The sequence below is a fragment of the Bos grunniens genome, chromosome X, assembly GCF_055505025.1.
Source record: "Bos grunniens cultivar Pamir isolate PY7600 chromosome X, Bosgru_T2T1.0, whole genome shotgun sequence".
NCBI lineage: Eukaryota > Metazoa > Chordata > Mammalia > Artiodactyla > Bovidae > Bos > Bos grunniens.
The window spans coordinates 125,867,750-125,892,630 of record NC_141194.1 but is presented as its reverse complement, the minus strand read 5'-3'; the positions used below and the strand labels follow the sequence as shown (position 1 = coordinate 125,892,630).

Below are 24,881 nucleotides of genomic sequence, written 5' to 3'. Positions count from 1 at the left end.
GCGGAGGAAAAAATGGGGGAAGAGCTGGATTCAACTTTCCGCCATACACTTCAGGTGTATAAGACACTTGTGCTCCTCAAGGCGGGGCTCTCAAGGAGAAGTATGCTGCCATCTCCCCAGGGCAGACCTGGTTACCCACTCACCAGCAAGGCCAAGGCAAAGCATGAAGGCAGGCCACGGAGACGCTTTTCTCCTGGCCCTGAGATGTGTGTTCCCAGCCCAGAGACACCACGCCTCAGCATTCAGATTTTCTCCATTTTACTGTTAGCTTTTTTCTTCTTTCTGATCCTTGTTCCCCTTTTCTCTTTCCATTTCTTCTCTTTCTTTGCAGTCTCCCCAGAAAGGTTTGATTTATACTTTGGCTGCTACCCTCTCCTGCCTTTGACCTTTAAAACCCTGCATTTGGAGGGTTTTTTCTCCCTTCCTAGCATTTTCTTGCCTTTTATTTCTTGGCTGCTAGGTCCTATCTCCTTGGCCATGCTAGGCCAGGCCCACCACCTTCAATTCACCCTGGCCCTAAAGAGGGCAAAATGCATTTCTTTTTCTAAGGCCAGGAAAAGACTCTCAGGAACTCCCCAACCTGGAAGCTGTCACTGCAAGCCTGTGATTTCAGATTGCACTTAGTTATTCTAAAGGAACAACAGAAGAGTGACTTAATCCATCTCATTCTCCAATTATTGACCCCACTTTCACCCTCTTTCACAGTGTACATGTAAGGAATCTTTCTGCTCACCTCATTGCTTATTCCACCAGATTCTCTCTGAAAGCGGTCAACCAGGGCCACAGCCTCTTTGACGTTCTGTAGATGATACTTCTGCACCCAGTTCTGGATATGACTGGGCAGAACGTCCAGGAACTGCTCCAGCACCAGCAATTCCAAGATTTGCTCTTTTGAGTGGATCTCTGGCCTCAGCCACTGAGAGCATAATTCCTGCAGTTGGCTGACAGCCTCATACGGTCCAGGTGTGTCATGGTAACAGAAGCTCCGGAAGTGCTGGCGAGCACTCTCAGGATGAAGACTGCCCATCTGTGGGCTGGATTTCTTACTCTTATTGGAACTCTCTTTCACAGACCTCTTAGTCCCCTGTAAAACCTCCACATGTGGGTACAAGCATGCAGGCGCCTTCACAGGGCTCATCATTATTTGCTCTGGGAACAGCTTTTCTTCTATTTGTGACATCCTCCTGGGCCACCTGATAACTGAGGCCTTGTCAGCTTTGGTACAAAACCAATGAGTGGATCTTCTCCCCAAGGGCACTGAGAGAGGGGAGGAAAAAAAAAGTACACATCAAGAAGAAAGCCACATGACGCACATTTACTTACTTATCAGAGAAGAAGAACAGAAAGTTATCAGAAAAGGAGGAACAGAAAGTAACCGTTCTGCCTCCTCTTTAAAATTAACTGCCACTCCTGAAGGCTCAAGACTCAGGACATGTTTTCAACCTTTCCTCTGTTACCCAACTTTGAAACAAATATACAACTCTGGAAAGACAAATGTTAGTTCATCACTTTAAGGTTGAGGGATGAAAAAACTTACATGCATTTGCTAAAAGGAGCTTTGATGTTATCCAATACTTAATCTGTGCACTTCCTGCCCCACCTTTAAAAACGGGGGTATTTGACTTTCTCTACATTTTAAGAGATCATTCCAGTTTCTTATCCTCAGTGAGATGAGGGACAACTGCTCTGTCCCTTCACCTTCTTATGCAGAATGATTCCTTTGCTTCATAGAACATCTAGATTCTTTTTTCCATCATATTAATACTTGAAGTGAAACTGAGACACCCAGATCAGAAAAAAATAGAGAAAAAGTAACCTTATTCCTTTCAGCAAGTTTCCCCCTCTAAGCTATTAGATGGCATTAACACTGCTTCTTTGGCACCTCCTGGGAACACATATGAATGTCACTGTGCCCCTTGTTCAGAGAATGCAATGGCATCCCACTCCAGTACTCTTGCCTGGAGAATCCCAGGGAGGGGGGAACCTGGTGGGCTGCCGTCCATGGGGTCCCACAGAGTCGGACACGATTGAAGCGACTTAGCAGCAGCAGCAGCAGCAGCAGCAGCAGCCCCTTTCTACCTGTGTATGAAAATTTCTGCTCACTTTACTAGAAAAACTGACAGCTGGCTTTGTTTCCAAGATATCCAAACGTCACACTCTTAAACACACACACACACACACACACACAAACAAACGGAGAAACAGGGACGATTAAGGTTCTTCGGAAACAAGAAAGGTCCTAGAAAAGGTAACCCTTGTCTTTACTTGACATTTCCTCAGGGTCATAGAGATTTTTAAGCAAGGCTGACAATGGCCTTGAGAGTCTGATTTTCTCGGGGGTGACCCAAGAGAAACAGCAACAAAGCTCTTTCAAGGAAGCCACAGGTGTTCAAAGAAATGGCTCGAGAGGTACAGGGACACTTCCTGCATTTCTCTGTCAGCAGAAACTAATGTCTTGGAGGCTGAAATGTCCTCTTTCTCGGAGCTTCCCTGCTAGCTCAGTTCCACCTGCAACGCAGGAGACCCCTGTTCGATTCCTAGGCCGGGAAGATCTGCTGGAGAAGGGATAGGCTACCCACTCCAGTATTCTTGGGACTTCCCCCTTGTGGCTCAGGTGGTAAAGAACCCGCCCACAATGTGGGAGACCTAGGTTCGACCCCTGGGTTGGGAAGATCCCCTGGAGATGGGAAACGCTACCCACTCCAGTGTTCTGGCCTGGAGAATTCCATGGACTGTATGCGCAAAAGAGTTGGACACAACTGCGCGACTTTCAAATTCACCAGTAATATGCGCATAAGCCAGCAGAAACGGGCAAGTTTCGCTGGGTGCACTGGTAGGCCTTTCCGCCCTATGGCCCACCTACACCTTCTGGGTCCAAAGTACCAAAAACTCTCAACACACCAGCAGCCTCCGAGTCTACTTCAGCAGCAACCCTGGGTTTTGTTTCCACACGGTGTACAGAAGTTTGCTTCCGGAGGTTAGATATGACTGTAGGTGCCTGCCTGAGTACCGGCCTCCTCGAGAACAGGTATCGCCGGGTCTCAGACCCGCCCGCCGCCCGGCAAAGAAGCCACAGCGACATCGAGAAGGCCGCCCGCCCCGGCTAACTTCCGCCCTTCCCCCCACCCCCGCTGGCTCGTGAGGTATCTCTAAGGGTATGGCTCGGGATTTCTCGAGGCTCTCCTGACCAAACCCCCAAGAAAAATCAGCTTCTCGATTACCTCCACCCAGCTCTGGCTTCCGTGGACGCCAATTCCCTCTTCCTGGGCTCGGCTATCAAGTCAGCACACCTCACGCCGTCGCGGGGAGGCAGGCAGGTCCGGGTTCCCGCGCCCCCGGGGGCGGTGCCGGGAAGGCGCGAGGCCCCGGGCGCGCGCGGACCTTGCGAGTTCAGTCCCCGGCGTGACCCCTCTAGCGCCTCGAGACCGTACCCCGGCTCGCCATTCTGGGGTCTCGTGCTGTGGGCCGGGCGCCCACCGGAAAAGAAAGGACGGCTTCCGGTGGCTGCGTGATAGCCATGCCCATCACCCCCCCAACCCCTCAACCCCTCCCTCCCCTCCCCCCCCAAACCTGCGTAGGCGCTCACATGAGTGTCAGGAAGCGTCCCGCAGGTCCGGCCCATCCTGGGGTCAGCCCCGGATGCAGAAAAAAAGGACAGTTCAGGTCACCGAGTCTCGGGCTCAGGGGAGTCTTAGTGGCGCCACGAAGGAGGTTGTCTCCTGCGAGCGTCCGCGATCTCGGACCCCCTGACTCGCCGCGTGTCTTGCGTCCAGATTACTGCCGAATCGCGTTCCAACAGCCGGTGGCCTTTTCTACTGGGAAGTTCGCCTGGCTAGGACCCGTATCTCTGAAAGTCATCACTAGGATTGTCCCGGGGACTCGAGTTAAGAGGCTTTTGGTCCTCCTGGCCAGACCCCTCGCTGGATCAGGAGCAGCAGTCTCTGATATTTTTAAAATCCTTCTCTGGTTTGCAGGCACGTGCTTCCCAACTATTATTGTTTATTCTTGCTGCTGCTGCTGCTGCTGCTGCTGCTGCCGCCAAGTCACTTGAGTCGTGTCCGACTCTGTGCGACCCCATGGACGGCAGCCCACCAGGCTCCCCGGGTCCCTGGGAGTCTTCAGGCAAGAACACTGGAGTGGGTTGCCATTTTCTTGTCCAGTGCATGCAAGTGAAAAGTGAAAGTGAAGTCGCTCAGTCGTGTCCGACCCTCAGCGACCCCACGGACTGCAGCCTTCCAGGCTCCTCCGTCCACGGGATTTTCCAGGCAAGAGTACTCGAGTGGGGTGCCACGGCCTTCTCCGTTATTCTTGTTAGGTAGGTTTGAACCTCGTGGTGTCCCTTCCGTTTACATCTCTCTTTGACGTATAAAGAAATTCAGATACAGGACGCGGCGTCCGCAGAGTCACGTTGGATTACAGGCGGCAGATTTTAGACCAATTGTAGGTCTCCTGTTGCCATACCCCATGGTTTTGCTACTGTATTATGCGTCCCTGAAGGACAGGAATCTTGTTTCATCTTACATGTCCTGTAGTGCTTAGCATAGTTCTTTGGAGAAGACATCTTTCTAAGAACCCGGGTATCTCAGGTTGTCAGTGTCTCCAAATTTTCATTGTTTACCTAGTATTGAGCCATTTGGCGGAGAAGGCAATGGCACCCCACTCCAGTACTCTTTCCTGGACAATCCCGTGGATGGAGGAGCCTGGTAGCCTGCAGTCCATGGGGTTGCTAAGAGTCGGAGAAGACTGAGCGACTTCACTTTCACTTTTCACTTTCATGTATTGGAGAAGGAATTGGCAACCCACTCCAGTATTCTTGCCTGGAGAATCCCAGGGACGGGGGAACCTGTTGGGCTGCCGTCTATGGGGTCACACAGAGTCGGACACGACTCAAGCGACTTATCAGCAGGAGAGCCATTTGGACAAAAGTTATCTATAAGAATCGAGAAGGAGAAAGTATGTGTAGCTCAGTTGTACAGTGGAGATGAAACTGACGTCAGTGTGAAAAATCAGTGTGAGAAACTCCTGTGGCAAGGATACCAGAGATCTACATGCCAAGGAGGAAAATAAACAAGGAGTGCCTGTCCGCCTTTTCACATGCAAACTAAGATTACACTCAGAAGATAAGGTTAATCCTTATTTGCAGAGCAAAGCTGCCCTAAAGTGTGAGAGGACACCGTGCATTATCTGTGATTGTAAAACTAGTAAACATGTTTGCTTCACCAAGGAGTCGTTTTCAGAATGATTCTTTCAAATCTGTGTTCCTGAGGTCAGGCATTTTCAACCTAATGTTTTATGACAATGGAAGAAAAGTCAGAGCATTGTTGCTTCTGGATAATTCCAGGCTTACCTTTCAGCTGGGTCACTCACCAGTGAGGATGGTCAGATAAAGGCATTTTCTTTTTCCTCTTTTTTAAATAGTGAGATTTGTAAACCATGTGAAATTTAATATTAATCTGCTCGAAGTTATTCCTTATAATTGTCTTCAATAGAAATTAGATTATACAGTTAGCCATTTAGAATGAATATGGAAATAAGGATAATGATCTCTTCAGTTCTCCTTATAACCTACTACGGCTTATATGCTTCAAAGAAAAGAAAAAAAAAAGTTTAAATGACTAGAGACTCCAGGAAGACAGGTTGTAATTCACTTAAATTTCATTACATATTATTAATATGATCAGTGGTTTAAGCATACATTGATCCGTTTTAAAACGTTTTTCCGTTATAAAACTCTGCATAATTTAAACCCATTTAAAACGGTTTTCCGTTATAAACCTCTGCATAATTAAAGTTTATAGTTTACTTATAATTTAAATCCATAATGCCCAGATCCCTTTCATACTTATGTTTTGGCTAATATGTTTGAAACACTAAGTGAAAAAGAGAAACTTTGTAAAATCTGTGTAAAAAGGATTTTATTTCCTCTAAACACTTCAACTTTGAGTCACCCAAGGAATCAGGAATCAAGATGCGATCCTGAGCAGCAAACAACTTTATAGGTGGATGGAAGAATACTGGAGTGGGTTACCATGTCCTCTTCCAGGGGATCTTCTTGACCCAGGGATGGAACCCATGTCTCTTACATCTCCTGCATTGGCAGACGGGTTCTTTACCACTAGTGAAAGCTTACCAGAAGGGGGGCTCAATTGGGAACTAGGTGAAGACCCCTGTTGGAATGCCTTTTTAGTGCCTAAGAGCAAGTATATGGGCCTCCTCTTTGCTCCGGCGTCAAGGGAAACATTCCAAGTAGGAGCAACATCAGTTTGGTGACATCATAAGATCTGTATGGGGGCTATTACAGTGGCTGCAGTGGGGAGAGGGTACATCCTTATGAGACTTACCATTCACATCAATTACCATCTTACCCAGACAGAACTGAATGCTCACTGGTTCCAGTTTTGTTCCCTGTGACTTCTGCACTGATGTTCTGCAGAACCGTGCTGGTCACCCTAACTTTGCCTCACTCTACCAGGAACTGCCCAACACCCCCACAATATCTGAACATGTATTGTGGCTCTCATGTGGTAGGCAAAAGGATCACTTCACATAGGAAGGTGTCAGATTACCTACCACCTTTCTTACCTTAACCAGGGGAGAACTTCACTTCCGGCCTGGAGACCCCTCCCCCTGCCACCCACCACCTCTCATCAATGCCCAGATTACGGAGCCCAGAGTCCCACTCGGTACCTGGTGTGATGCACACCCAGAGCCATATCTTCATCAATCATGCTTGTAGTCATCACAAATAATAACATCTACAAGTGGGAGCTTTTTCAACATACATATCTTACTGAAAAACATAAGCATTTTACAAATGCTTCTGCCAGCTGGGTTTGTCTCCTCCAAAACACTTGGGAAAGGGCTTGCATGTATCTTTTCAAGCTAGCATTTTTCTTTTCCTTTTGTGATACGTACCCAGGAGTGGAATTGCTGGATCATATGGTAGCTCTATTTTTTTGTTTGTTTGTTTCTGAGGAACATCCATATTGTTTTCCATAGTGGCGGAATTACATTTCCGCCAGTGGTGTAGGAAGATTCATATTTCTTCACATTTTTGTCAATACTTGTTATAGCTCATCTTTTTCATAATGGCCATTCTAACAAGTGTGACGTGATATCACATTATCATTTTGATTTGCATTTCCCTGATGGTTAAGAGCATAGTGCATCTTTTTTTTTCTATTTATTTTTTAATTAAAAGATAATTGCTTTCCAGAATTTTGTTGTTTTCTGTCAAACCTCAAAATGAATCAGCCATAGGTATATATATGTCCCCTACTTCTTGAACCTCCCTCCTATCTCCCTCCCCATCCCATCCCTGTACTCTAGGTTGTGGGTCTCAAACAGAGACCCTGTTTGATTTCCCTGAAACATACAGCAAATTCCCATTGCCTATCTATTTTACATATGGTAATTTAAGTTTCCATGTTACTCTCTCCATACATTTCACCCTCTTCTCCCCTCTCCCTGTGTCCATTAGTCTGTTCTCTATGTCTGTTTCTCCACTGCTGTCCTGCAAATAAATTCTTTGTTACCATCATTCTAGATTTCAGGTATATGCATTCAGTTCAATCACTCAGTCGTGTCCGACTGTTTCCCATCCCATAGACTGCAGCATGCCAGGCTTCCCTGTCCATCACCAACTCCCGGAGTTTACTCAAATTCATGTCCATTGAGTTGGTGATGCCATCCAACCATCTCATCCTCTGTCATCCCCTTCTTCTCCTGCCTTCAATCTTTCCCAGCATCAGGGTATTTTCCAATGAGTCAGTTCTTTGCATTGGGTGGCCAAAGTATTGGAGTTTCAGCATCAGCATCAGTCAGTGAATATTCATGACTGACTTCCTTTAGGATTAACTGGTTAGAACTCCTTCCAGTCCAAGAGACTCTGAAGAGTCTCCTCCAACACCACAGTTCAAAAGCATCAATTCTTCAGCACTCAGCTTTCTTTATAGTCCTACTCTCACATCCATACATGACTACTGGAAAAACCATAGCTTTGACTAGATGGACCTTTGTTGGGAAAGTAATGTCTCTGATTTTTAACATGCTGTCTAGGTTGGTCATAGCTTTTCTTCCATGGAGCAAGCGTCTTTTAACTTCATGGCTGCAATCACCATCTGCAGTGATTTTGGAGCCCAAGAAAATAAATACTGTCACTGTGTCCATTGTTTCCCCATCTATTTGCCACGAAGTGATGGGACCAGATGCCATGAGCTTAGTTTCCTGAATGTTGAGTTTTAAGCCAGCTTTTTCTTTCTCCTCTTTCACTTTTACCAAGAGGCTCTTTAGTTCTTCCTCGCTCTCCGCCATAAAGGTGGTGTCATCTGCATATCTGAGGTTATTGAGATTTCTCCCGGCAATCTTGACTCCAGCTTGTGCTTCATCCAGCCTGGCATTTCTCATGATGTGCTCTGCATAGAAGTTAAATAAGCAGGGTGACAATATACAGCCTTGACATGCTCCTTTCCTGCTTTGGATCCAGTCTATTGTTCCATGTACAGTTCTAACTGTTGCTTCTTGACCTTGACCTTCTTGATATATGCATTAGTGTACGACATTTATTTTTCTCTTTCTACTTACTTCACTCTGATAGGCTCTAGTTTCATCCACCTCATTAGAAGGGACTCAAATGCATTCCTTTTATGGCTGAATAATATTCCATTGTGTATATGTACCACAACTTCTTTATCCATTCATCTGACAATGGACATCTAGGTTGCTTCCATGTTCTAGCTATTGTAAATAGTGCTGCAATGAACAGTGGAGTACATGTGTCTTTTTCAATTTTGGTTTCCTCAGGGTATATGCCTCTGAGTGGGATTGCTTGGTCATACGGTGGTTTTATTCCTGGTTTTTAAAGTAATCTCCATACCATCTTCCATAGTGGCTGTATCAATTTACATTCCCACCAACAGCACAGGAGCGTTCCTTTTTCTCCACATTTATTGTTTGTAGACTTTTTGATGAGGGCCATTCTGACTGGTGTGAGGTGATATCTCATTGTAGTTTTGACTTGCATTTCTCTAATACTAAGGGATGTTGAGCATCTTCTCATGTACTTGTTAGCCATCTGTATGTCTTTGGAGAAATGTCTGTTTAGGTCTTCTCCCCACTTTTTGATTGGGTTGTTTGTTTTTCTGGTATTGAGTTGTATGAGCTGCTTATATATTTTGCAAATTAATCCTCTGTCAGTTGTTTCATTTGCTATTATTTTCTCCCATTCTGAGGGTGTCTTTTCACCTTGTTTATAGTTTCCTTTGCTGTGCAAATGCTTTTAAGTTTAATTAGGTCCCACTTGTTTACTCTTGTTTTTCTATTACTCTAGGAGGTGGATCATAGAGGATCTTGCTTTGATTTATGTCATCAAGTGTTCTGCCTGTGTTTTCCTCTAAGAGTTTTATAGTTTCTGGTCTTACATGTATGTCTTTAATCCTTTTTGAGTTTATCTTTGTGTGTGGTGTTAGGAAGTGTTCTAATTTCATTCTGTACATGTAGCTGTCCAGTTTTCCCAGCACCACTTATTGAAGAGGCTATCTTTGCCCCATTGTATATTCTTACCTGCTTTGTCAAAAATAAGGTATGGATAGATGCATAAATTTATTTCTGGATCTTTTTCCATTGGTCTATATTTCTGTTTTTGTGCCAGTACCATGCTGTCTTGATGACTGTAGCTTTGTAGTATTATCTGAAGTCAGGAAGGGTGATTCCTCCAGCTCCATTCTTCTTTCTCAAGACTGCTTTGGCTACTCGGGGTCTTTTGTGTTTCCAAATGAATTGTGAAATTTTTGTTCTAGTTCTGTGAAAAATGCCATTGGTAATTCGATAGGGATCACATTGAATCTGTATATTGCATCTGGTAGTATAGTCATTTTCACAATATTGATTCTTTCTACCCAGGAACATGGAATATCTCTCTACCTGTTTTTTTAATCTTTCATCAGTGTCTTGTAATTTTCTGTATACAGGATACAGTTCTTTTGTCTCCTTGGGTAGGTTTATTCCTATATATTTTATTCTTTTTGTTGCAATGGTCAATAGGATTGATTCCTTAATTTCTTTTCCTGCTTTTTCATTGTTAGTGTATAGGGATGCAAGTGATTTCTGTGTATTGATTTTGTATCCTGCAACATTGCTAAGTTCACGGATTATCTCTAGTAATTTTCTGATAGTATCTTTAGGGTTTTCTATGTATAGTATTATGTCATCTGCACACAGTGAGAGCTTTACTTCTTTTCCAGTCTGGATTCCTTTTATTTCTTTTTCTTCTCTGATTGCTGTAGCTAGGACTTCCAAAACTATGTTGAATAATAGTGGTGAGAGCATCTTTTAATGTACCTGTTGGCCATCTGGGCTTCCCTGGTGGCTCAGAAGTAAAGAATCTGCTTGCGATGTGAGAGACCTGGGTTTGATCCTTAGGATGGGAAGATCCGCTGGAGAAGGGAATAGCAACCCACTCCAGTATGCTTGCCTGGAGAAGTCCGTGGACAGAGAAGCCTGGCCAGCTACAGTCCATGGAGTCTGCAAAGAGTCAGACACAAGTGAGTGAGTAACACTGGTCATCTGTATGTCTTTGGGAAAATTTCTATTCGGATCCTCCGCCCAGTTTTAATGGCACTATTCACTTTTCTGCTCTTGAGTTGTATGAGGTTTTTACATATTCTATTTCTTCCTTCAGGTGATCTTCCCTACCCAGGGGTCAAATCTGGGTCTCCTGAGTTGCAGGCAGATTCTTTACCATCTGAGCCACCAGGGAAGTTCCCATATATATATTTTTTTAATATTAGCCCCTTATCAGATATATGACATGCAAGTATTTTGACCCATTTAATAGTTGCCTTTTCATTTCATTGATGGTTTCCTTTGCTGGGCAGAGGTCTTTCAGTTTAATATAGCCCTGCTTGCTTATGTTTTGCTTTTGTTCCTTTGATTTTGGTGTCAGAACCTCCCGACTTCTTCTGTGACCATGCATAGGAGCATACCAATCACTCTAATCCTGCCTTACCTTAGCAGGGTCAGGAGATTTCCTTAAACATTCTTATAGTCCTCAAATATGTATGTGTGGCCTTTGTGTTGTGGCCCAAAGGATAATTTCTCATAGGGATCTATTTATTCACCTACTCTCTTTCTTTCCTTAATGAATTGTTAAGCCTCAGAAATCACCAGTTATGCAGGACAGCTTGAGAGACTTGGTATCTCACAGTGGGGCATTTAGTCATCTAGTATCAGGGAGGCAATGAAAAGATGAAGAGAGCATGCAGTTCCTCTAGTATGTGCCAGGAAGACTCTCATCTATTGGCTTGACATAGGCTTCTTACAGCCACCTGATATGCCCTACAGCACCATCACGCACCACACCACATGGCCTAGTACACTCACTTGCATCGGCTGGAGTCACCTGCAAAAGTTTCTTTTCCTATAAGGCTGTGTATTGTTCATGGACCTAGAAACTGAAAACATTATTCCTGCATCGGGGATGTCTGAATTATCTCACAAGCCAATAAAATGGAGGAATACAACAGATCCAAAAATTGCTTATTTAGTGTTATTCATAAGGCCTTCCAGTTCACCTTTGAAAGCAATTTCCTGTACGTACTCATATAGGGTTGATTTTGAATTAATTGCATGGTGGTAGGAAAGAGACGGAGAAGGCAAACGCACCCCGCTCCGGTGTTCTTGCCTGGAAAATCCCATGGGCGCAGGAGCCTGGTAGGCTGCAGTCCATGGGGTCGCTGAGGGTCAGGCACAACTGAGCGACTTCACTTTCACTTTTCACTTTCCTGCATTGGAGAAGGAAATGGCAACCCACTCCAGTGTTCTTGCCTGGAGAATCCCAGGGACGGGGGAGCCTGGTGGGCTGCTGTCTGTGGGGTCACACAGAGTCGGACAGGACTGAAGTGACTTAGCAGCAGCAGCAGGAAAGAGAATGGGGCAGAGATCGATTCTGATTGCGTATGGGTTGATACTTATTGCTCATAGATGATGAGAACATGCAGTATCTCTGTATTATTTTTCAACTTCCATGTGTTTTGATCATTGTCATGAAGTTTGTGAAATGCAATCTGTTTGGCGAGAAGCTACAAGTGCAGGCCCTGGTGCACATGAAGTGCTCTTTTAGCTCATTAGTCTCTGGAGAGCAAGAAAACAAACCTCACAGTGCACAATGTGCCTCAGTGAGACGGGGTCAGAGGTACTCTGGAGATGTAGTTTCATCCTAAACTTTGGGATTTGTTGAAAGATATTGAGAGAAGAATGGAAGGGCTATATTTATGAACCACATTATCTAGGAGAAGGAGGGTGAACTTGGCATTGGTTGGGGTGGGGCTGAAAACCTGGGAATGGGTAGACAGTGACAGGAAACTTGTAGAGAGTCAACAGCAACATAAGTTGTATCTAAACCAAAGCAAGGCTGATGGGGGATGGATTCAAGAAACAACAGGAAGTGGAGTCTTACTAACTGGATGCATGAGGGAGAAGGACACAGCCAGTAAAGAGACGACTCCTGATTTTGGAGTGGATGGTGGTGACACCACACAAGATAGGGAACTGAAAAAGAAAAGAAGGGTATTTTGGGTTTTTAGAAAAGACAAATTCAACTTGGAACAGTTTGACTATGAACAGTTGTGTGTGCCAAAAGCAGCTAGATCTCTGATGAGAATCTACTTGGTTACCACTAAGGGTTGGTTCTTGATATTGCAGGGTAATGAACTCATTTTTGCAAGAGTCAAAAATTAAGATATACTCACCAGAGACTGATCTACAAGCTAGAATGCCAATCAGAACTACAGTGGGAACTATAATGGTCAGGGTAAAATACCAACACGAATTAGAAAGCAGAAAGTATTCTTGAGGGAAAGTGATACCAGAACAGATGTATTTTAACTGGGGACCTCAGAAGCCACAGGTGAAAAATAATTGTCTACAGTTCCATAAATCTTCCAGAGGAAAACAATGTGGCTGACTTTGCAGGTTTAAGTCCTCTGTGGCATAAAAGGCTGAGCAAATCCGTATGCTGCATGGAGCACACAGGTGATGGAAAAGCATAGATAGGGATTGGTGGAGGCAGAGGGCAGAACCGAGGGAGGGCAGGAATCTAGTGGAGCTCTCAGCCTTCAGCTGCCCTCCCAGCGGCCCCACTCCCTGAAGCCAGGAGGAGAGGCAGTAGTACCAACTGGCTTGCTCCTGTGGCTGCGGGAGACCAAAGGTTCAGGTAGACCAAAGAGACAGCAGGGGGAGGCTGTGAGGGGGTTTCAGCTGTAGTACACCCTGAAAGTCGCAGGGTGGCTTTGTCTTTCCCAAATCCAGGGAAGGTTGATGAATAGAATCCCTTCCATTTCCTGTGTTCTTTTTTCTTCCTTTGGATCTCGGCTACCCACTCTGTGCAGCTGAGGGCAAGCAGATGAGACCTGGGTGAAGGAGCTACAGATGAGGCGGAAGGAGTGAGTTGTTTCCGGATGGTGTGCAGTGGAGGCGCCCCCGCAGCCGGGTTCACACAGAAGTTGCCGCCCACCGAACCCGTCCCAGGACGAGCCAGGCCCTTACCCATGCTCGCGGCCGCACTGGACCCACGACTGTCGCCAGGTGGGTGCTACCCACACCAATTTGACCAGTCACGAAGCTGCGGCTCAGAAAGGCCGAGTGGCCTGCCCTGGTTAAGTGGTAGAGCTGCTGTGTCTAAATAGAGTTTATGCCCTTGACCCTGACGTGGTGCTGCGTTTTGACGTCCTGAGACTAAGCAGCTCTTCTGACCAGCTCAGAATCAAGCTGATCACTAACGAAGATGGGTGGGTGCTCATGGATAGACCACTTCTGCGTGTCACCCACTGTGCTCAGTGTCCACTGATTGATGTGATGTGAATTGCCAACACAACACCCCCTGGTTTTCTGATATAATTCAAAGAATCCACCAGTAGATGGCGCAACTCCACTGGGTTTTCGAGTTATAGGAGGCTCTGCACACTCACGTTGACATATATTCCTCCCACTCCCTTCGTGTGTCCCAAGGCCTCTCTTCTCTTTCTTATCTTGCCCTTATCAAAACTGGCTGTGCACGGATGACTGTCCCTGTCGCTGAAGGCCTTGGCAACACAACACCTTTAGGGCTTTCTGATGTAGTTCAAGGGATCAACCAGCAGGTGGCGATGCTCCATTCAGAAATCGGAAGAATGTAATCGGTTCCTGCTGCTGCTGCTGCTGCTGCTGTTGCTGCTAAGTCGCTTCAGTCGTGTCCGACTCTGTGCGACCCCATAGATGGCAGCCCACCAGGCCCCGCCGTCCCTGGGATTCTCTAGGCAAGAACACTGGAGTGGGTTGCCATTTCCTCCTCCAATGCATGACAGTGAAAAGTGAAAGTGAAGTCGCTCAGTCGTGTCCGACTCTTAGCGACCCCATGGACTGCAGCCTACCAGGCTCCTCCGTCCATGGGATTTTCCAGGCAAGAGTACTGGTGTGGGGTGCCATTGCGGTTCCTAAGTTATTTATTTTGGCTGTGCTGGGTCTTTTCTCTGGCTACAGCGAGCCAGGGCTACTCTTGGTTTCAGTACGTGGGCTTTTCATTGCCGTGGCTTCTCTTGTTTCGAAGCACAGGCTCTAGGGCCAGAAGGCTTCCACGGTTGTGGCTACCTGGCTTCGTTGCTCTGTGGCAAGTGGGATCTTCCTGGACCAGAGATGGAAGCCTTGTGCAGTGAACTGGCAGGATAATTCTCAACCACTGAACCATCAAGGGAGCACTGGAAGGTGAAATCTTAACTGCTGGATAACCAAGGAAGTCTCACAAGTCATGGATTTAGATGCAAGGACATATGACAGGGGCTTGGTTGCAGAAACAAGACATGAACTTGTCCCCTGGGACCAGAGGGGAATCTGCCACAGGGTGCAACTGATCAGAATCGTGCAGAAAAGCCTGAGCTGAAAGTCAGGAGACCTGGATGCTAATCTTGGCTCTGCCACCCATTAGTTTTGTGGTTTTGGGTACATCACTGTAAGTCCTTTTTCAGTTCATTTAAACTACAGTTTACTTATGTCAACCTCTCGACTCTCAAGATATCAGGGAGTAGTGATTTTCAAACTCTAATGTGCACTGGAATCACCAGTTATTATGAAAGTGTAAGTCCTAATTCAATAGGCCTGTGGTGGAGGCCTCAGAGTGACAAGTTCCCAGGTGATACTGATGCTGCTGGTCCCTGGACCACACTTTGCCTAGCAGGCAAGCGTCCACTACAGAAGTGGCTCAAGGGCTCTCACTGCTGGTGTGGAGGCCAGAGGCAGGACTCTAGTCACCAGCCCCTCCCCAGCTTCAGCAAGAGCAGCTTGTCTTTTGATGTCCTGAGACTGAGCAGCTCTTCTCACCAGCTGTGAATCGAGCTGATCATAACAAAGATGGGGTCTTGTGTACAGACCACTTCCATGAGTCAGTCACCGTGCTCAGTGTTCAGTGATTGATGTGTACTGGTTCACATGTTCCTCAGAGAACCATGGAATTATCACCATCTCGCAGATGAAGTGAACGACAGAGAATCTGAATGTGCTCAGTCGCTCAGTCCTGTCTTACCCTTTATGACCCCCATGGACCATAGCCTGCCAGGCTCCTCTGTCCTTGAAATTCTCCAGGCAAGAATGCTGGAGTGGGTTGCCATTCCCTTCTCCAGGGGATTTTCCTGACCCAGGGATCGAACCCACCTCTCAAGCGGGTTTCAAGCAGATTCTTTACCACTCAGCCAACCAGGGAAGCCCAGAGAGTCTGAAGGACCTGGCCAAAGTGACTCCAGTCAAGAGTCTGGGTTCGAACCCAGCTAGTTTCCCCTCCCAAGTCTGCTCCAAGCACCACGTGCCTGGTGTATAAGAGGTAATGACAATTTCCAGTACTGCTGGTGTTCTGAAAAGTCCCTGGTGACTTAAGGCGGTACCCTGCATCCCAGATGTATTTGCAAATCTTGTGGTGTGCATAGAAATCTGAAGCACATAGTCAGTTCATAGATTCTTATTTGCTCAAGATCTTGCACCTCCTATAACTTGAAAACCTGTATATCTCGTCCTCACGGTTTGTTCATTACAGAAAGCAAATTCTGCCAAAACTTGGTGAAGGCTCCATGCTCCAGTCCAAGGCTGGCCAGAGCTGGTGGATACCTTGAACTATATCGGAAAACCCTGTGGGTATTGTGTGACCAAGAACTTCATTGACAGAAGCAGTCATGCATATGCAGTCAGCTGTGTTTTTTAAATTGAAGTACAGCTGATATACAATATTGTGTTAGTTTTAGGAGCTCAGCAAAGTGATTCGGTTTTATATATGTATATTCTTTTTAAAATTTTTCTGAGTTATTAGAAAATAGTGAATATCGTTCCCTATGCTTTACAGTAAGTCCTTGTTTATTTTATATATAGTAGTGTGTATGCGGGAGAAGGCGATGGCACCCCACTCCAGTACTCTTGCCTGGAAAATCCCATGGACGGAGGAGCCTAGTACGGTGCAGTCCATGGGGTCAGAAAGAGTCGGACACGACTGAGCGACTTCACTTTCACTTTTCACTGTCATGCATTGGAGAAGGAAATGGCAACCCACTCCAGTGTTCTTGCCTAGAGAATCCCAGGGACGGCGGGGCCTGGTGGGCTGCCATCTATGGGGTCGCACAGAGTCGGACACGACTGAAGCGACTTAGCAGCAGCAGCAGTGTGTATACGTTAATACCATACTCCTAATTTATCAAGGGTTTAATTTCCAAAATATACAAACAAATCAGGAAACTCAATATAAGAAAATGAAAAAAATGGGCAGAAAAGCTGAACAGACATTTCTAAAAAAAAGACATAGATGCTAAGTGGATGAGAAGAGAGGTCTTGGGGCACAGAAAGGGAGTGGGAGGAATGGGTGTCAAGATGAGGTTGTAGAGCCTCTGCTTTAGCCATATGACTGGGATTCCCAGGGAGACAGAGACTGGCTTTCTGTTAAATTTGACCTTGCAGAAAGGGCGCCCGGCAAGGCAAAGTCAAACTGCAGTATTTCGCAGGTGGCATGTACATGGAGAGTTGCCATCATCATGAAGTCATAGAAAATGAGAAAACAGAAACATAGAGAAAATAGTCTACTGGTCTCAAAACATCAAAGAGAACTGAGAAGTTGCTTCCCTGGGGCCTGCACTACTGTGCGTGTAGGCCAGGAAACGGGTGCAGCGAGGCACGGTGCCATGCCCACATGCCCAGAGCTGGTGATCTGTGGAGCTGGAACCCACTGGCCTTTCATTCCTGGGCTGGGGCTTTGCCCTCTGTACTCCTGGGTGCAAAACCCTGTTGTAGAGAGAGGTAGGAAAAGCAGGATGGAGAACACTCCACAGGGTCTGGGTTAAGGATGTGCACAACATCTGAATAAAAAATGCTTTAAAAAGTGCTCCGATCTGCCGTGGTATTCACCTGGAAACAACTTTCGATAAGACTTTCCAGAACAATTGCCTCGAGAACATCGATGGAATTACCTTCCAGTTGTGTCTGGGGCATTCATTGGAATTCCTGCCACATGTGTCCTGACATTTCTTTTTAATCTACACCATGTAAAAATGCAATCTTTGGCTGCCAGTCTCTGGGAACTGGGAAAGTCACCTATGGCTCTGCTGGTCTGGGTGGCCAGGCTGCTCTGAGTTAACCTTGGACCTGGAGCTGGCCATAGCAACGACACCCCAGATTACTTCCTGGGTACACGAGGGGTCGCATTCCTCCTGACTGAACCCTCCCATGAGCCCTGCACCTATTATGCTCTCACATGGTCTGTGTGGGCTCCTCTGTCTGGTCCATGGGTTCAGTGCTCAGGGCCTACTTTGGGGTCGGGCATGGAGAGGAGCCCAGGAAATATGTCTTGCCAAATGAGCGGCTGAGGGTCTCTGAAGAATCGCCTTCCCTGAGGCCCTCTGGGTGCCACTGTGACCCCATTATCAGGGTGAATGTTAATGAGCTACAGGGGATGTGTGGCATAAATTGGGGTGTGGGAGGCAGGGGAAGGAGGGATTCCTGAGGAGACCTCGGATTTCTGGGTAAGGGGTGTTGTGGGTGGATGAGCAGTGGCGGTTGCTGCAGATGGACACTGTGGTGGCCACAGAGAGGGAGGGCTGTCATGGCAGCCACTGAGGGAAGCCTCGAGAAGGGCTTGGTGACCAGGCAAGGGAGAAGCTGGCCTGAGGTAGCCTTGGGGACTGCTCTGCAGAAGAGGCAGAGGCTCCCAGGTTCAGCCTGGTTCCCAGTGCTGAGGCGGAACACAGCCTCAAGATAATCAGGAGCTTCTGCCACTGTCAGCGGGGCAGTGGGGAGTGAGATTGTCTCTGAGTGCACAGGGTTGGGGGGGATACCCAGTGCCTTGGTGGGGAGCTGTGGCCCATGGAGGCCTACTGTTTGTGGAGGTTGGGAAAGTCCGTCATAGGCCCCAGGAGGTGCTCTGGCCAGAGGGGAAGCCCCACCGTGCTGGCTTTCATGGGTAGGCACTGTCTGGGCATCTTCCTCCTGCCTGATTGGGTGTGGGGGGCAGCAGAAGGGCTGGAATGGGCCTCCCTGGAGGGGCTGGGCAAGTGGGTGCAGGGAGCTGAGAGCTGGACGGGGTGCAGGGTGCAGGCTCAGAAGCAGCCTCAGGCCCAGGACAATCATGGGTGCCAAGAAGGAGACCCAGAGGCAGCGAGAACACTGGACCAGAAGCCACAGGCTGTGCCTGGGCCCAGATGCTGAGTCAGCCCTTAGCTCAGGGTGGTGGAAGTGAAGGAGCAGAGCAGGAGGTGGCAGGAAAGACACAGCAGGAGAGGTCTGGCTGAGACCAGAGGCTGAAGCTAAGGAGGGAGAGCAGACAATCATCTCTTGGGGGCGCCGAGGGTGCCCAGATAAGGGCTGGGGAGGCTGTGTGCTCTTCCTCCCTGCCTGGGTAGGTGAATGCAGGCGTGGAGGTGGGGTCTGAGCTGGATCCTGGTCTAAGGGTGGGCAGAGTCAGGAGACAGACAGGGTGGATGTGGAGCAGAGAATGAGTCCCTCCAGTGGGGTGACAGGACCCTCGGGGAATGTCAGGGCCAGGCCTTAAGATCTGCCAGTAGCTCAGAGCCTTGGTCCTGTCGTGGGACTCTGCTTAAGCACAGGTCTCAGCCACCCCACGACCTGACGTTTCTGTTTCTGTGGGCAGAAGAGGGCCCTACCTTCCTTCCTCTGAGGGGGGTGCTGTGCTTCTCTGCAGGCCTCCCTCCCCCAGCCTCTGACCACCACCCCGGCTCCCTCTGCAGCAGTCTCGGAGTCCCCACCCCAGGCCCTGTGATGGGACAGCTTGAGTCTAAGGTGGAGGGAAGGGAAGCTGGTCTCTGGTCCCCAACGTTGATCTTCTTCAAAACGAGCACCAACCTGGCTGCCAGGTAAGCGATGGGTCCCTGCCACCTGCTGCTGCAGAGGGGCCTCCGGGTGACACAAAGTGATCTGCAGACGGTCCATTTCACCTCATCTACCCCAGCCCATCCTTGGGGTTCAACTGAAATAAGTGCTTTCTAACACCAGGCTTTAAAATAAAGAAAACGCTTAGCTGTCTGGTTATTCAAATAGTTTGTGAATGGGACAAACTGGGACAGTCGCTTCATCTTAGGCCAGGCCTGTGCTGCTGACTTCTCATCATGGGAGCAGCGCTCCAAGTCAAGTCCTGTCTCAGAGCATCTTCTGAACAGGCCACCATCCCTGCCATGACCCCACCCACTTATAGCCCTCAGGATGCTCCCCTGCTCCAGCTTCTGGCCACCAGAGTAGGGTGAGCTCACCCCTAGCCCCTCTCCTCCAAGGGGGCACCACACCAGAAACAAGAGGCCTCCAGTTTTTATTTTATTCAATTCAAAGAATATTTTTTATTAACTTAGACAGACACAAGATTTGACAACACTGGAAACAAGAACATTTCTCTGACCAGACTGCGCTGACTGGTGCAGAGTTCATCACACACAGAAAAGGAGCAGTGGTCTTATTCAAGTCAGTGATTGTGTGTAAGCTCCACTGCCTGAAAAACAGACTGCAAATAAAGTGCAAAGAGAGCAGCAGGGGCCCAGTCGGGAGATGAGGAAGAGGCGGGACAGCAGAAGCAGCAAAGGACTCAAGATCAAAACGGTAAGAAGAGCAGTGGCAGGAGCACGTGCTGAGGACGTGTCCCCGCCCCTCCCACGGCCAACATCTTTGGGGGCGGACAGCCCCAGCCAGAGCCCCACAAGAAGCGGGGATTCTCTGCAGGTGACGAGGGGTCTCTGATCCCGGGGCCCCTGAATCTCCAACATACTTTCTCCACTTTGGGAAGCAGCCTCCCAGGGCCCAGGCAGCTCCAACAGAGCCACGAGCCTGGGAAGGACAGGGAGCCTGTCCTGCACTGCACACCAGCTAAACAGCTCTGCACCCTCTGCAGCACATAGTCACTTGTGTGTGCACAAGCAATCACACACTTGTGCACAGACACACACCCATTCACAAATGCACACTGACACGTGTATTCACACACATACACACTCACATCCGCACATTCACACACAAACATCTGTGCATTCATGCATCTGTACTCATACCCACACACTCATCCACACACCCCCCTCACACACTCACACACTGAAGCCCTCATGCATGTGCATACATACTCGCACATACATGCCCACACACATCCCACACTCACACATGCACTCAACATGCACACTCACACACACATTCACACACAGGCACGCACATATTAAGTAAAGACCCTCCCTAGTGCCCTCCTCAGGTCCTCTCAGGCTGGCCCAGGAAGAAGCTGCGGCTGGGGATCCAGTCACCCAGAGCGTGAGATCCAAACTTGAAAAGGGCACATTTACGCATCAGCCCCAAGGAGGCCCCTGGTCCTCCGCTCCTCTCCTCCCCTGCAGCCCATGTCACAGTCTCTCAGAACTCCAGGGATGCAGTCCAAAGGCTGGCAGTCTCCCGGAAGTGGTCCTGGAGGGACACAGTTGGGGTGGAGGAGGGGCCACCAGGACCAGGGGTTTCCAGGCGACTTGGCACAAGGGAGGAAGCCATCAGCGCCCTTCCATCTGTGGGAATCTGCGGGGGGCACGTGGTAGCCCGGGTGCAGCCTCAGGCCTCGGGGTGAGGCAGGCAGAGCTCCTCAGCTGGGCCCTGGGTGGCTGAGAAGGGCACATGGTGTGAGGCTCAGCCCCTCTGTCCCAGGGGCAACCAGGCTGCTGTGGTTCTTAGTCCCAGGAACTGAGGACCAGGACCGCAAGCAATCAGTGAGGGGGCAGATGTGGATGTGGGATGGGGGTGAGGGCCAGGGCCTCTCCCGGCTCCCCTCAGTGCCGCTCCTGGTGCACCAGTCAGCAGCACAGCCAGGACCGCTGCAGGCCCATCCAGAGCAGATGCTCCTGTGTGATCCTAGCAGGAGGGGCAGCCTGGAGACAGAGACATGGGGTCATGTGTGGGTCTCAGCTCCACCCCACCCACTTGTATCCCTTCCCTCCTGTAACACTCGGCCCCAGGAGCCAGCCAACACCCCCACCCAAACTGAGAGGCCTGTGCCACTCAACACCAAGGAACCCCTGGTTAAGCCTTGGGTGGGGCTTGGGTTGGGGTGGGGAGGCCTGACTGTGTGTGAGGACCTTGCTCCCCAGGGGGTTCTGGGACTCATCTCTCCTGTGACCATCTCAGCTTAGACTGTCCCCTGGTTCTTCCCTGTGACTTGCCACACACCCCACCTTCCCTGCCACGGGCCTTTCTCTCTAGGTCCCTTGGGAGCCTGTGCTCCCTTCCCCCATCCCACTGTGCCAGGTCTCCCAGAGACTGGGGGGCACGTGGGGAATTCAGGCCCAGAGGCAGGTTCAGCTCCCCACTTCTGATCTATGTGACAAGGGCAAATGTCTCCCTTCCCAGAGCTCAGCAGGTGGGGAGAACAGAGCTCCGCCAGAGTGTCTCTAGCTCCATCCTTCCTCCCTCATGCCAGTACTGGATCACCAGGCCACCCCTCCCCGTGGGCTCTCCACCTGGAAGGCCCTGCCTCTCCTCGAGGGGTCAGGCCCTTCTCTCGGGCGCTCCCCAGGCAACTCTAGGGTCAGGGGTGCCCCAGGCAGGGATTTGATTCTCTTGACCACAAAAGGGGCAGTTCACCTTCTATAACACCAGTTCTTGCAAGAAAAACATGGGGACTTGAGAGTTGCCTCCTCACCCAAAGACGTCCCTGTCTCCCCAACTGTCACCTACCCTACAAGCCTCTTCTCCATCTGCTCTCCCATCCCAGCCTGATAGCTGCCCTCCACTCAAGGAGACCCCCACTTTCCCAAATCCTTTGGGACACAGGGGCTGCTTGAGGCTGTCCAGGACTGGAGCAGTGCATTCTGTGGCACCAGGAGGGCACTGATAGGAGGTGGAGGGAGCGTGGCTGAGATGGGGCAGGGCTGGGAGGAACACGTCTTTCCCACTCTTCCCTGTCCCCTGATGCAAAGCTTTGGAGGGTGGAGAGGAGCAAGAGAGACAGCAGGAGCAGGCAGAGAGCAGTCCCAGAGACCCGCCAGGAGGAAGTCTTGTGAAGGGCTGAGAAAGAGACAGACCTGGGCTTGGGCCAAGAACACAACCATCCATCCAGGCTGCCTCTCGAGGGGTGGAGGACAAGGGGGCCAGCATCTGCTCTCTTCCAGGGCTTTCTCAGGGCCTCTCCAGGGCCATTTCCCTCTATTCCCCTGTGTTCAGGTGACACTACCGGGGCCGTGGGCCGAGGTGATGGGCTGACCCTCGGAGATGCCCAGGCAGCTGCCCCTCATCCCCATCTTGGATATATGACAAGGGAGTCCAGAGGGCCTGCATGCACCCTGCCTTGCCTGCTCTCGGCCAGGCAGCTTTCCAGGCTGGTTTCCTCAGGTCCCTTCCTCATCTCCCCAAGCCACCCGGCAGCCTGGACATCTAGATGTCATGGCCACCACCTCCCTCCAGCCCGCAAGGCCAACCTCTGGCCTCCTACCTTTTCGGTCGGGGTCAGTCATTCATGTTCCTACTGAAGAATTTCTTCCTTCTGCTCCCCCCTTAGGCCAAAGTGAGGCAACAGGTCGGCTGCACTCAGATAATTTTCTCGAGTTCGATTCAAAGCGCCCGTTTTGAGAGTTTCAGTGCAGTTCGTCACCGGCCGCGAAGTGGCTGGCCAGAGCCGGGGCTCGGTGGCTGCGTCCTCGGCGGAGGTCTAGGGCCCCGAGGCCTGATCCGCCCCTTCCTCGTTCCCCGGAGCGTCCCGGCGGCCCCCGGCCCAGTGATCCTTCATGCTGATGCCCCTGCCGTCGCGGCCGGGCGGAGGTGGTAGCGGGCGTTCACTCGATCCTCACCTGCAGGCGCACGTTGAGCATCACCGAGGCCACGATGTAGAAATAGGGGAAGTTCATGCGCAGACGCCAGGCCAGGTCGAAGAAGGTGATCAACGTGCGCGTGAGCCCCTTGCAGAAGGCACCGTACGAGCTGCGGATCGCGGCTGAGCGCGCCAGCCGCACTGCCACGCCCGACAGGGCCGCTGCTGCCGCCGCCGCAGACAGAGCCCCCGACGCCGCCATGGACCCGGGCCGGCGCGGGCCCCGCGGACCGACCGCAGCACGAGCTGGCGGACAGGTGGACGCGAGGCCTGGAGCCGCTGGCCAACAGCAGTCGCGTCCCACTCCGCCCTGTTCCGCCGCGCCCCGCCTTCAGTCTCCCCTCAGGGGCTGGGCTCCCGATGACTCCTCCGCCACAGCCAAGGCCCCACCTGAGCTGCCTAGGGACAGCTCCGCCCCCTCGCCTGCACGCACATTGGCGACCGCCTGCGCAGCTCCGCCCCTAGCATGGCCCTGCCCCTTGTCGGGTACCACAGAGCTGCGGCCAACGACTCAGCCCCACCCCCGGTACCTGCCCCTCCGAGAAGCCCCGCTTCCTCCCGGACTCCCAAGAGAGCCGGAGGGCCTGAAAGCTTTTTTTGTCAAGTGCTGCGCTCCTGGGATCCTTTTGCAGAATGTGCTATTCTGCAAGGAAGGCCCACCCGGAGCTCTTTATCCGTTTACACCATCCCCTTTCCCTCACTGTCTCCGCAGAAAATCTGGCCAGCTAGCCACTGCACTTTTAATTCATGTTTTTTCTGGTAACTCTGCACTGTGGAATTTCACCAAACCTACATGCTCATTTTCCCCCCCGTTCATGTGTATTTCGTGAATGCTCCTTTACCCCCATTGTCCTTACCTTTCATCCCATGGTGATTTCTATGCACTCCTCTTCTGTCTTTGCCCTGGATGCTGCGCAAGGTCTTCTCAGCTATACATTTGCCCTCATTCATTGCTGTTTATCTACTCTTGGGTTTTAAAGCCCTTTTGTGGTTTCATCTAATCTTTTTCCAAACCAAATCCAATTCAAACTCCATGACATTTTCAGAATTATTGAAATGTGCTTGCTTCACTGTAGTCAGGACTTTTAAAAAGCCGTCTGCAAAACTTGATTCATGAAGATTTCATCCCAGTTTTCACAAGAAGGGCTGGCCTAAGTTAATACCTTACTAATTCCTCTCAGAATGCCTGTTCAGTCATACTGAATATCTCTGTGACATCTGTAGAAATGTTTAAGAAACCCAGCAGATTCATATACGCTGATTGAGCAGTTGTCCTGGAGAAGAGAGAGTTTAAGAGGCACTAGGTCATTGGATCACAACAATATAACCATGCATGAATACGAATGCATAAAAAACATCAGGGTAGATAAATGTCACATTATTGAGCATCATTTACTCTGGTTAAGGAAGTAGGAAGAAAGATATACCTTTTGTTTTTCGTGTATATGTATGTATATCCATTTGTGTATCTGTAACTATTACTTGTATAATACAACAAAAATATTTGAAAAAGAGGGGGCCATATGAATATAGACTTAAGCTATATAGAAAC

At 49.4% G+C, this 24,881-nt stretch overlaps 2 protein-coding genes across 3 annotated transcripts in view; both read right to left on the bottom strand.

Moving 5' to 3' along the window:
* The window catches only part of LOC147341314 (zinc finger protein 75D-like), a 34,395-nt gene extending 10,863 nt beyond the window's left edge, over positions 1 to 23,532 (bottom strand). The window contains exons 1-2 of one of the 2 annotated variants that reach the window (XM_086389178.1): positions 22,955 to 23,532; positions 734 to 1,257 (exon numbers count right to left, since the gene is read on the bottom strand). In XM_086389178.1, coding sequence (XP_086245304.1) covers positions 734 to 1,257; positions 22,955 to 22,976 — 546 coding nt within the window. In that variant the 5' untranslated portion in view covers positions 22,977 to 23,532. Of the gene's footprint in view, positions 1 to 733; positions 1,258 to 3,221; positions 3,552 to 22,954 lie in introns of those variants that run through there. The other variant, XM_086389179.1, reaches the window with a different exon arrangement.
* LOC147341315 (small integral membrane protein 10-like protein 2A) lies at positions 23,295 to 23,531 on the bottom strand. The gene has a single exon (XM_086389181.1). It carries the CDS (start codon positions 23,529 to 23,531, stop codon positions 23,295 to 23,297), a length of 237 nt encoding a protein of 78 aa, XP_086245307.1.
* Positions 23,533 to 24,881: the final 1,349 nt, after the last annotated feature.

Bases quoted from the DNA above. Each gene is read 5' to 3' on its own strand.
- LOC147341315 (XM_086389181.1), bottom strand. From the start codon at position 23,531: ATGGCGGCGTCGGGGGCTCTGTCTGCGGCGGCGGCAGCAGCGGCCCTG.